Below are 11,239 nucleotides of genomic sequence, written 5' to 3'. Positions count from 1 at the left end.
ATACGACCACCATCTACAGCATATGGGGCATTGGACGTCTGTTTTGTCTGCAACGCACATCGTGAAAATTCTCGTTTGTGGATCTAAGATCCTATATATATAATGACAGAAGGAAAAAGATAAGGGAATAAAGTAGTAAGGGTTGTTTGGTATAGGTTGACTTGTAAGTGTAGGAAGACGATCCGCGGTGGGATAAGTTGCCATTTATCATGGTCGCGGATTCAACCATCAGAAGCCTTACAATAAAGACAAAGCTCTGTTTGAAACATTTAGAACAATAAGAAGGAAATGTAATGAATTCTATTGTTAAAAGGCATTGTTAAGTCTACAAACTTTGGCCCCCTAGAGGATTCACGGAAAAGGGGTGACTAGATCATTAGTCACCACCATAGCCGGTTCCCCTTTGTTGTCCTTATTGTCTATAGCCTAATCTGGGCCTTCATGATTTGTTATGGCCTTCAATGAATCATTTCTGCCCCAAAGACGTGTTAGCATACCTGTTTGTTGTGTCCCGAGGCCAACCCTTACCCTTGATTGCGATACCAGGCTCTGATTTCTCTCCCATCCAAACCATTACCCAAGATAGGATAAATCATCAACTTGATCAAAATTCTCGTACGAAGGGATGAGAATGTCGTATATACGCGAATAATCATTTCACGACCGAAAAATGAATATTATATAATCCATATTCTATTAATAACTATCGTCTTTGTTGATTGAGATGGGGGCTAAAGTAGGGGGCGACCGTAAGGGGTAGTTATTCGCTATACGACGCCCTAAATTCAGTACAGTATGGAACTAGAAGCTCATTGGGCGATGAGAAGAGCTGAGCCGGAAAGATCCTTGTTATCATGCTTACCACACCCGCGGTAAGACATCTCGACATCCGACGGCCCCCTCTAAGCCAATCACATGCCGGTATCTATAAATGGGCGTTGGTGAGTTACTCCGGTCCGTCAGCTATTAGTAGAAAGACCCCACCATGCCATAGTTGCGCCAATGCTCACAGCTGTGATAACAGCCTTTGTCTCCTCGATTTTCTCTCTATCTAACAAGAGGTCTTCGATATCCGCTGACGATTGATATGTCGAGCCCAGTGCCCTACATGGGGAAACTGTGCTGCACCATCTGCGGCGACGCGATCGTGCCGCCAACACATCAACTCAGCGAAGCCGAAAAATGGCAGGCGGAAGCCGTACTGCTCAGCGACCCGGATAGGGAGTTCGAGCAATTAGAGGAGCATTATCGGGACGGGAAGAAACATAATGCTCAGAGATTTAATATCTCTGCAACGCGAGAGATCCGGAAGGACCGTGCGCATGTGATCGAGAAGGATCGTCTTCGGATTATCACCGCTGACGAAAATGGGGACGTTAGTACTCAACAGGAGGAAGTAAAGTCAAACCGTTCGTATGGCCATGAGGAAAATGGCGAATGGGTGGTGACACCGTACTATATTGCGACGCACGCCGCATGTCTTGAGGTAGCCGAGACAGCCATGCGTCGCTCGCCCCATGATATCGCCGTCCGCGACTTGCGCACCTTGTGGAAAGTTCTGCGCATGCGCTTTAAAGTTGATGATACATATCTTATGAGCTCGACGATTGATTTCATAGCATCGCCTCAGCGGATCCAATTGCCCCATAGCTATTATATGCCATTTCGACTAGCTCCCATATTGTCGGAGTCTTTCCCGGGTGTGGTTGATGGGAACTTGGAGCGATGGGTATGTAAATCTTCCTATAAGTTGCTCCCTATTGGTAGCTAACTAGAGGTTCAGGAAGCAGCTTACCCTTTAAACATCCCCGACATGACGACAGCAGTTCTCGAGAACTTAAGGAGCCTCTCACCAGCAGTGGCAGCCATTCCAGAAGCCGTCTCTTTCCAAGAAAGATTCCTAGCGCTCCCACCCGAGCTTCAAGACCATGTGTGCTCGTTTCTAGTATCTCGTAACGGTATGTCGAGCACTTGCAACGTGCTACTACCGCAATGGACATGGCGTGAGGTACTACTCCGCGGAGAATGCCTACCGTTCCTACAAGACGTCGACATCGCCGTCGTCAGGGACTTCTGTCTAAGATGGAAGCGCGATAATGGGAGCCGGGAACCCAATTGGGAGCTGCTCGTCCGTAAACTCAGCCAAGAGGCATGGTCCATCTGGGATGCCGAGAGTAGCTCGTTGAAAGTGCCGAACGGCCTGCGCAATCGAAGACGAATATGGCAGCTGGTTGAGGAGATGTATGTCGGAGACTTGGTACCGGTGAAGAGAGTGACGTTGATGAATAGCGGATGTGTGTCAGTGCCGAGATACTGGGATGAGCGTGGAGAATTGATGCATCCGGTTGTGAGAGTTCATGTTGGTTCTAGGGATAAATTGAGATCGATAATGGCTTGAACCGTATTCATACCCCGCACTGCGGGGCTGATTTCTTTAGTGGCTCAGTCCCTACGCTTTGGCTGTATCTCAGTGGAGTTTTAGGCGGACCAGTCACTATCAATAAAGCACTAGAGAAATAATAGAGAAGTGCCTTAATGATGAGAACACCAGGGCTATGTAGGTATTGGTAAATTAGGTACCTAGTGCCTATATAAACGATTACCTAATGTATGGGTATAGTGAAAATATGTCTGGCATGTCTCACGCAGCAGGGCTATAGAAAGCTGCTATCACTGAGACGATGCCAATTTTATTCTTTTGTGGACAATGAGTTGAGAAGATAGTTTGGCAAGTAAGGAGTTGCTTGCGTATCTCCGATCTCAGTCACTGGTTCGTCCCCCAGTTCCCCTCATGCATGCCTTTTGATTTTTTTTCTTTCTTTTTCTTGCTCGTTTTCTTTTTTCTTCCTATTTTGTTTGTTTTCTTTTCTTCTTACTTTTTCTTCTGCGTATTTTTTTTTTATCTTTTATGCTCTTCTTACACTGCTTTTTTGGTTCAAAGCAGTTCAATTCCCCCAGTAGCCTCAGTTCCCCAGTTCCCCGCGATTCCCCACAATTCCCCTCACGGATCCCCGAGTTCCCTCAGTCCCCGCTTACAGATTCTATATTAAGGAGATAATGAGAATGAAGGACTGAAGAAAGTTTTCTATAGGTAAAAGTATGTCTGGACCATGTCGCTGCAGGTCAGGAAGATGTAGAGATTCCTGTCGCAAGCGGCTTGCCCATTTTAATCTGTTTGATACGGATCAAAACCTGGAGATAAATGATGCCGGTTATCTCAGGCCTTGCGCCATATGTGTACCCCCAGGACCCTCGTAAATCCCCCAGTACCGCCTAAGACCCCCAGATCCCTTCGTTTGGTTATTTTTTGGACTTTTTTTCTACTTTTTTTTCTGTCCTTTTTTTCAGTCTTTTTTTGATCCTTTTTTTCTGCCTCCCTCCCTCCCAATTTTTTTTAAAAAAAATAGTTTCTTGTTCTTTGACCCCCCAGTGCCAACAGCCCCCAGTGCGGACATCCATCCCAAGTAAGCTTACATGAACTACCGAAGTAGAACAAGAAAACTATACCTAGGGTAGATAAATATTGGATCATGAGTCTATACACTAGAGGTGCAAAATCCAGTAGTGCATAAGAACCTGTCCATTTCAATCTTTGAGCCCACCCTGTAATCCACGAATAGATGAGTATAGAGAATCCGAAGTATGGGGGAAGGGGAAGTAGAGAAAGGAATAGAATGGGCAAAGGTCAATATGAATATGGGCGAAAGGTAAAAAAAGAGAATGTAATGAGTAGGAAGCAAAGGAAAAGATAAGAGGTTGAGGGAAAATGATAATAGGAATAAGCACAAGATGTGCTAAAAGTGTTGATAAGAGACGTGGTACCTAAGTTCAGTGTTAGTGTGATTAAAGTTGTTGTTGATATGGATTATGTGTAAGTTTGAGTGGTTAGGGATGGTAGGGTAGAGGATGGGGGGTAAGGTGGGGGGGTAAGGCGGGGTGGAAGTGAGTGTGGGGTAAGGTGGGATGGATGTGGATGTGGGGTATGATGGATGATAGGAGTAGGAAATATTGTGTGAATAGGTGTCGGTAATATAGGGCTGATTGGGGATAGATTAGGAGGGCAAGTAACGAGTGGCAGTGAATTATGGTTAATGGCAACGTCATCTATATCGGTGGCAATAATAATCGATGATAGTGAAGGATGGTGATAGGTAAGGTTAGATGGGTTGATGAGGTGATGATGGTATAGATTAGGTTGTTGCCTGGTGTTCGGAGATTTTGGGCTGGGTGAATTGGTGGATTGCATAACCATGAAAAAAGAAAGGAAGGAAAGATTGGTAGGAGTACTTTGGTCTGGATAGAAAAGGGAGAGGGTGTGGGAGAGGGAAGAGAAGTGGGTTGTTGGGAAAGTGCTAGGAGATCAGTTTTGCTTGCCTGGGTTTTGGTTCTGGGCTTGGGTGACTTTGGTGTGATGTAAAATAAAAAAGAAGGAAGAGTTGGTGAAGGGTGGCCGGTGTTATATAGAAAAGGACGAGGGGAGTGGGAGGCAGGCTGATTAGAACTGGTAAGAGCAGTTTCCCACTAATCCTAATTAGGATTATTTTAATTCACAGTACTGTCAGCGATTATAAAATAAATGTAGCTGTATATATGCGTTAAAACATGGTAATTGTCTTTGGTTGTGGTGGTTGCTATGGATATCTGTGCATTGATCTTGATATTCAGCCTTTTTTTAGTGGATCTAGATCATGGGCCAGCCCTTGTACTATGTAGTACATAAGTTAAAATTATCTGACCTATCATAATCCCTGTTCATTCCCAAAAAGGCATTGTATCAGCCAATCATATAATCATGTAAATATATACATAAGTACAAAGGTACTTAAAAAAGATTTCTAGATTTGATTTATCTCAACCAATGAAATATTTAATAAATCTCACGTACCGAAGTACCTATCCACTTGTATTCAGAGATTCAATAAAATGATCTCCACACTAATCTACAGGGGGTACCGAGATACTAGGTACATCGCCCAGCGATTGTCCGCCAACTAGTACCTATGTACATGTACTATGTAGTGGGCTAAGTCTTGTGGGGCTATAGAATCTTCTTCTAGGTAACGAAGTACTTAGTACTAGGTAATTACTAGGTACATGTGGTTTACATAGGTACCTACATATGTACATAAGAGCAGCATAATTTTTAGGGTTAAATGGAAAATGATACCTAAATACTTGTATTCCTTCTTCAAATGAACCGTATGAGTTGGATGGATTATCTAATTATGATGTATCTAGTCATTGCACATTATCAAAGTAGCTATATAATATCCCAAAGAACGATTTCCCATTCCACTTCTCATTGCACCAAATTTAGGTAGCTATACGATAGTTGATGTAGTATTTCTTCTATCTCAAGTTGACCTAGCTACCAATACGTATGATCTATCATCAGGAAATTATATATAATCCATAGCGTGTCATACAATATACATCGCCTCCACACTATCTTGAAACGCCGCTGTACAAGTCCTAACTATTATGTAGCTTACTTTTCTTAGTCGACCTGTTAGTGTAGCTACTGGCCGGGGGGAAAGTTGAAGGGAATACTGACATTTCGATAAAAAAGAAAAACATGAGTCTGGAGTGTGGGAAGGTACTTACGAATGCAGGTAATACTAAACTATGGCTCATGATCAGTATGGCGAAGATAGTATCGCGAAAATCTATTAATTCTATCAATCTATATTCACTCTCATATGGCGCAAAGAAAGCACGGAATGTTATCCTGATCTGGAATCTCGAGGGAACGTTTCATCGTTATATCCAACAGGTTACGAAGGTAATAATATAGTTCAGGATTGGAGAAATCGTGTTAGTTGGCCTTGTTGTCCTAACATACTACCAACATTCACGTTCGATTAGCACTAAATGACTAGCGCAGAACGATTAGTAGGGTGGAAATATTTAATCTGGATTATTTTGGCGAGCTCGTTCCATTCGTCTATAATGTTGGCTTGAATAAGTAGGCCGATACGAATCGCCTGTGTATCGCTTTCGCCTACCAGAACTGTCACCCATCGCCTGCCTCCGACGTCTTGGTTCGAGTTGATAGCCATCTTCGTCATCTTCAGCTATCGGGCGCTTCTTCGCCGTAGGGTACTGGACTTTGTTATCCCAAGTTTCCAACGACCAAGGGCTGCGCAGGAAGCTCTTCAGCTCATGGAGGAGTAATTTGGTATGATCGCGACCTAGAAAGTCCTTCAGCATTTCCTCAGCCTGTCCCTGGCTTCCTTGAATATCAACCGTCTTTAGAATTGCGATTATATATTCCAGCAGAAACTCAGCATTGTTCGCTCGTCTTCTCGTCATGGCATCGTCGCTGGATTGCGCGGTCGGCGGGGTGCGAAGAAATTCGAAGACTTGTAGTTCCCTCCTTAGCCACGTTCGTGCCCTTGAAACAATCTCGGGGTCCGATTCAAAAACCCTCGGAGTCAAGTCTCGGTGACCTGACCTCAAGTTAGACCCTACGTGCAGAGAATAAAGCTGATCCCGGTAAACATCTTGACGACGGAGGAGAGCTTCGTCTACAGTCGGCCTTCGGCGAGGCGCCTCTTCATATCGTCGTCGGTTTGGCCTTGTAATAGTATTTCGTGTTCGAGATCGTGTTCGAGATAGTGAGGTTTGTAGGAGCGTTTGCTGTTGGACTGGCTTTTTGGGACTCGGAACTAGATATACCCTACTCTTCGCGTCTGGTTTATCACTCTCAAAGTCGTACCAGACCTCATCTATGCTGCTCTTACAAAGCGGACATTTTGCTTGCTGTTCGAGCCAACTGACGAGGCATAGATAATCGAAGTTTCGATGTCCGCAAGGTCTCGCCTCACAAACGTCGGTGATGTTATCGAGGCAGATGACGCAACATGTTTCGTCTGACTTATCGGGCTCTACCGGGTTTCTTGATGATGCTACTTCTATAAGTGTATTTTGGAGTATTTTAGATCGTATATCAATTGTATCAGAGTCTGCGTCCATGTATTATGTGAAGAGCGTTGATAAACCCAAAAGTCAAAGTGGTGGGAAATGAGATAAAATCGATTTTGGGTTGTAGACAAAGAGTCAATTGAGAAAATTACGGGACTGCTCTGCCGCTAGGATTGTATGGGTACATAGGTACATATTCCTGGAGTACTAGTGGCGCTGACGTACTGTCATTCTTGGACTCGTCTTCTCGTATTACGCCCTGTAAGTGCCCCACCAACCCACTAATTCATACCGCGTCGCGTACCATCGATGGATCAATTAAAGTTAAGCTTGTCGCGGTCACTTCGCGACTTTTAATTGACGTTCCTAATGCAAGAACGTGCAACCTTGGGACACTCCAAATACAATCAAAGCTCAATTTACAATTGACCTCTTAAACCCTCGTTAATAACTTAATAATCGTCCGCCTCCAGGGTCAAGCATTGCACCTTATACACCACACTTTACGACTCACGATGAACGAGAATGAAAGACAGAAATATGAGGAGCAATCCAAGCAATTGCGCGCTGATTTGAAGCGATTCGAAGTGGACTGGGCAAGTCGCAATGGCGGCACCAAGCCACGTCGCGAGGACATCAAGCAGAACCCAGATATAGGTATATTACCAATTGAAAGATTGGAGGATTGAAAGAGCTAATAAAATGTTATTATTAGCTCAGAAGTACAAGAAGTATAATCAAGTTCGAGATATCCTCGCCGGAAAGATCCAACCTCCAAAAGAATCAACATCATCTCGGAAGCGCGTGCCAGAAGAAAGTTTTGCCGAGACACCTTCAAAACGGTCAAAGCCCGTCGAGACACCCTCTCACCTACGCGAACGAATCATAGACCCAGAGTTATTCGCCACGCCATCTACTACGCGAAAGCTATTTAGTCCAGCTGTACCCACTTCAATTGGGCCTACTCCGCATAGAGATGGACGAATATTAGGTTTATTTGATCTAATGGATGAAAATGAGGAGAATACGCCGTCAAAAGGCCCGCCCAGCCGATCTTTACAAGATGGCAAGATACATGCTACCCCTAGCAAGAGAACTGGTCAGGCGGAGAACGACAATACAGCACAACTAGGCCGAACTCCGGTATCTTCAAGTAAGCGTGGCGTGCTCTTTAAGACTCCCTCGAAGCGACAAGGAGACAATACCGCTCTAGGTAGAACGCCGACTTCGGTTAGCAAGTTGCAACTGTCTACCCCATCCTTTCTCAGAAGGGTTCCTTTGGCGACAGTTGATGAGAATGGCGATTATATATCCCCTGCACCCCTGCGTCTACCACGCAAGCCACTCGGTCGCAGTCTAAGCAGCGTAGTAGCCAGTCTACGGAAGCTGGAGGAAGAGGCCCTTGATGATGACCTTGAAGCCCTGCATGATATGGAAAACGATGCGGATCCTTCAATCGCCCCGAAACCTGCGAAACCCGCTAAACCCGCCATGCCAAGCGACACTATTCTTGAGCCTGACAGTCAAGGACAACTTCTTGGTGGATTTGATGACGAGGGTCTCTACGACAGCCCAACAGAAGACAACGTGGGTCGTGATGGGCGGCCGCTGAGGATCTATAAGAAAAAGGGACAGAAACGTACTACGAAACGGGTGAATATGAAGCCAACCCGGACCAAGAGACCCCAGAAATCTACGGGAGAACACCCTGATTCTGATTCCGAGGTTGTCGTACCCGAGACACAGGTCAACGCTACGAAGGCTGATCATGAACAACCACTGGATTTGGGATCTGACTCAGAATTCGATCCTGTAGAAGAAGGCGAGGAGGATGTGGAGCCTAAGCAGAAGAGTAAGGCTGGAAAGACCAAGAAGGTGGACAAAAAGGCAGACAAGGAGGAGGGCCCGGTACGAAAGGCGACCAGGAAGGTTAATGAGCTAGCACACGCGAACTTCAAGAGGTTGAAGTTGAGGAACTATGGAGCAAAGGGACCGGTGGCCGGAAGTAGATTCCGACGCCGCAGATGAGGCTCTGGATGACAAGCCTGCGATGATTAGAACCTGAGACAATAGAAACAAGCGCAGCAGCTTGTCCAAGCTGGCTCTCATTACGCGTATGCCATAGGGCTCGATCGTACATAAAGAGGTACGCAGGTAGACACCGAATCAAATATGATTAAACATGATTCCGCAACGATATGCTCTCACATGGTGCCTGTGAAACCCCCCCGGACTCCATGTGGTGATCACACCGAAATAGTCATTTAGAATTCTCGACGATATGGTATCTGACTAAGGAGAGAGATGCCTGGCATGCCGTTACACGATACGATAATAAAATGGCAGGGCTCGGGTCAATAAGGACATCTATCATATCATGTACCTCATCTCGCTACTACCTATGACTGGGCTCTGATGGCGAGCGATTTGACTTCCAAGGTTGGAACCTTTGATGGTGCGATTAGTGCCATTAGGTACACCTGGGCACTGCATAAACACTCCAGTTTACCGCTAAATCCCCTGTAAGAATATCCTTAGAGGGACTTGGCGCACTCTTTTCACTAACAGTTCAATAACAGCTTAACAATGCCTATATGGTTCTAAATAAGTAAAAGTTGTATCATTCAATTCATTATTGAGAGGCGTTCTACCTACCTATTTAAGCCAAATTTCAATGCAAGAAATGTATTTTTAGTTATATTTTCAAGGCTTTGTTTAACCTGTTATAAGCTAGTACTTTAGTGGGCTAGCTACAATTTGAGTGGCTCAAATTAGGTACTAGATAGCATCATTGATCACTAAACCTGCCTGCAATCATAGCGGTAATAGCGCTAAATCCTTTACTTCTATAGGGGACTAAGTAATAGAAATAGAATGAATGTGTACACACATACATCTGGTATAATACATGGTTTACCTTCCTTGACGCCATTCTAATCTCGTAGATTCGTCAAGCAGTATATTCTTCACTTCACCTACCGATGTAATATCTACTGATATATTGTATTCTATGTGTCGACTATGGTCAATGAAATTACAGATGGTCAGCACTCACAGTGTAAAAATCTGTAACTATGATTAATCATGGAACAGTTTCAATTTTAGAGATTCATGAATTACCTAGTCACAATATGAAATGTTATTCCCAAGGAATTTAGGTCAGGTTAAACCCTATAAGCCTTGAAATTGAACAATTAGATATGAGGTTATTTTTTCAGCGTGTTTTGGAATACATGTACTGATATGTCAGTAGCATGGTTAGGTAGCTGAAGGTAGTAATGAATTGATCTATCTGATAACAGGAATCTATAAGTGTTTATTGCAATTAAGGAAACCTCCCGCGTATACTTCGTAAGTCATGAAACCTTGTGATATCCTCTCAATACTCTCCAGGGAATTTATCTGATGACGGTAGACATAGTTTATTTCGGGATACACCATCAGGTTGGCGACTATTCCTAGCGTGATAGTACACATAACTCATGGGGATGTCCAGCCCCAAGAAAAGTACCTAGTAGACTTGATGACTGTGTTATAGTATAGCCACACGTATGTACTAGTCACCCATCTATGTCTATCCATGTAGGCCTACTTCTTATCATCAAACTGAGCCCCAAAGCCGAGCAGATAAAAATCAGGGTTGTATTTGTCGCTATCGACCCGTGAGGCAGCGTCATTATGGTCTGATACGTCCGGAGGCTGAGGTGCCGGTGATCCACGATGAGTCTTCGTACTATCGTTGTCTTTGCTCGCTCTATTACGTCTTCGGCTACTGTTACTCAAACGTCAGAACTGGTATACCACGAGATATGATATCCATTTAAGTAGTATCACTCACGACTTGCTCTTATGACCAGCGGTGGATGGCTCGTGAGGCATGTTCGTCTGATCGAAGTAGAAGAGATAAAAAAATATAAGGTAAAAAGCTCAGATAGAAGACAATGCGGTTAAGGATGCTAAGCAAAACTGGATGGGTGTCGTATGTCTTGGAAGAACTAAAGCTGTATCCGTAGAGATGACCGAGAAAGCTCAAGGCGAGTTACAGATATTTCATCAGTTGAGGAGTTAGCTCCGAGGAGGAAAGTGTAGGGAAAAGGAAGAGAAAATAGGGGAGAAGACCTAGGTATTTATCTACACGGAACCACATTTTATTCTGTATTCCTGTAGTACCTGACCCTCTTCATAGCTTCAATGTGCTCACGGTTGCCTATGATAAACATCATTGATACTATTAAGCCTTACACATGAAAAAGCAAAAGGTTTCGATATTCAACATCAAGTACACAGACGTAGTTGATTTGATTGGCCATTCTCC

General features: G+C 44.2%; 4 protein-coding genes across 4 annotated transcripts; 2 read left to right on the top strand and 2 right to left on the bottom strand.

The window, feature by feature from the left end:
- The first annotated feature begins 991 nt into the window (after positions 1-991).
- Positions 992-2,534, top strand: GGS22DRAFT_174911 (uncharacterized protein). The gene is made up of 2 exons (XM_047963174.1): positions 992-1,729; positions 1,784-2,534. Exons 1-2 carry the CDS (start codon positions 1,088-1,090, stop codon positions 2,396-2,398), a joined length of 1,257 nt encoding a protein of 418 aa, XP_047814295.1. The 5' UTR covers positions 992-1,087; the 3' UTR covers positions 2,399-2,534.
- A 3,158-nt stretch (positions 2,535-5,692) lies between these two features.
- On the bottom strand, positions 5,693-7,039 carry GGS22DRAFT_174908 (uncharacterized protein). The gene has a single exon (XM_047963173.1). It carries the CDS (start codon positions 6,973-6,975, stop codon positions 5,908-5,910), a length of 1,068 nt encoding a protein of 355 aa, XP_047814294.1. The 5' UTR covers positions 6,976-7,039; the 3' UTR covers positions 5,693-5,907.
- Positions 7,040-7,439: 400 nt separating this feature from the next.
- Positions 7,440-8,952, top strand: GGS22DRAFT_182313 (DNA replication/checkpoint protein; the record flags this gene model as incomplete). The annotated part of the gene is made up of 2 exons (XM_047963951.1): positions 7,440-7,581; positions 7,640-8,952. 2 exons carry the CDS (start codon positions 7,440-7,442, stop codon positions 8,950-8,952), a joined length of 1,455 nt encoding a protein of 484 aa, XP_047814293.1.
- Positions 8,953-10,512: 1,560 nt separating this feature from the next.
- On the bottom strand, positions 10,513-10,803 carry GGS22DRAFT_193229 (uncharacterized protein; the record flags this gene model as incomplete). The annotated part of the gene is made up of 2 exons (XM_047965359.1): positions 10,513-10,696; positions 10,763-10,803. The coding sequence occupies 2 exons, from the start codon at positions 10,801-10,803 to the stop codon at positions 10,513-10,515; spliced, it is 225 nt and encodes a 74-aa protein (XP_047814292.1).
- Between the last annotated feature and the right edge of the window lie 436 nt (positions 10,804-11,239).

The sequence above is a fragment of the Annulohypoxylon maeteangense genome (genome assembly GCF_022496945.1).
Source record: "Annulohypoxylon maeteangense strain CBS 123835 unplaced genomic scaffold GGS22scaffold_26, whole genome shotgun sequence".
In the NCBI taxonomy this organism is placed as follows: domain Eukaryota; kingdom Fungi; phylum Ascomycota; class Sordariomycetes; order Xylariales; family Hypoxylaceae; genus Annulohypoxylon; species Annulohypoxylon maeteangense.
Note: the sequence above shows the minus strand (reverse complement) of the source record. Positions and strands in the feature narration are given on the sequence as shown.

Excerpts from the sequence above, each read along its gene's own strand:
- GGS22DRAFT_174911 (XM_047963174.1), top strand. The coding sequence starts at position 1,088 with ATGTCGAGCCCAGTGCCCTACATGGGGAAACTGTGCTGCACCATCTGC. Across the intron at positions 1,730-1,783 it reads ATGGGAACTTGGAGCGATGG|GAAGCAGCTTACCCTTTAAA; the intron begins GTATGTAAATCT and ends CTAGAGGTTCAG.
- GGS22DRAFT_174908 (XM_047963173.1), bottom strand. The coding sequence starts at position 6,975 with ATGGACGCAGACTCTGATACAATTGATATACGATCTAAAATACTCCAA.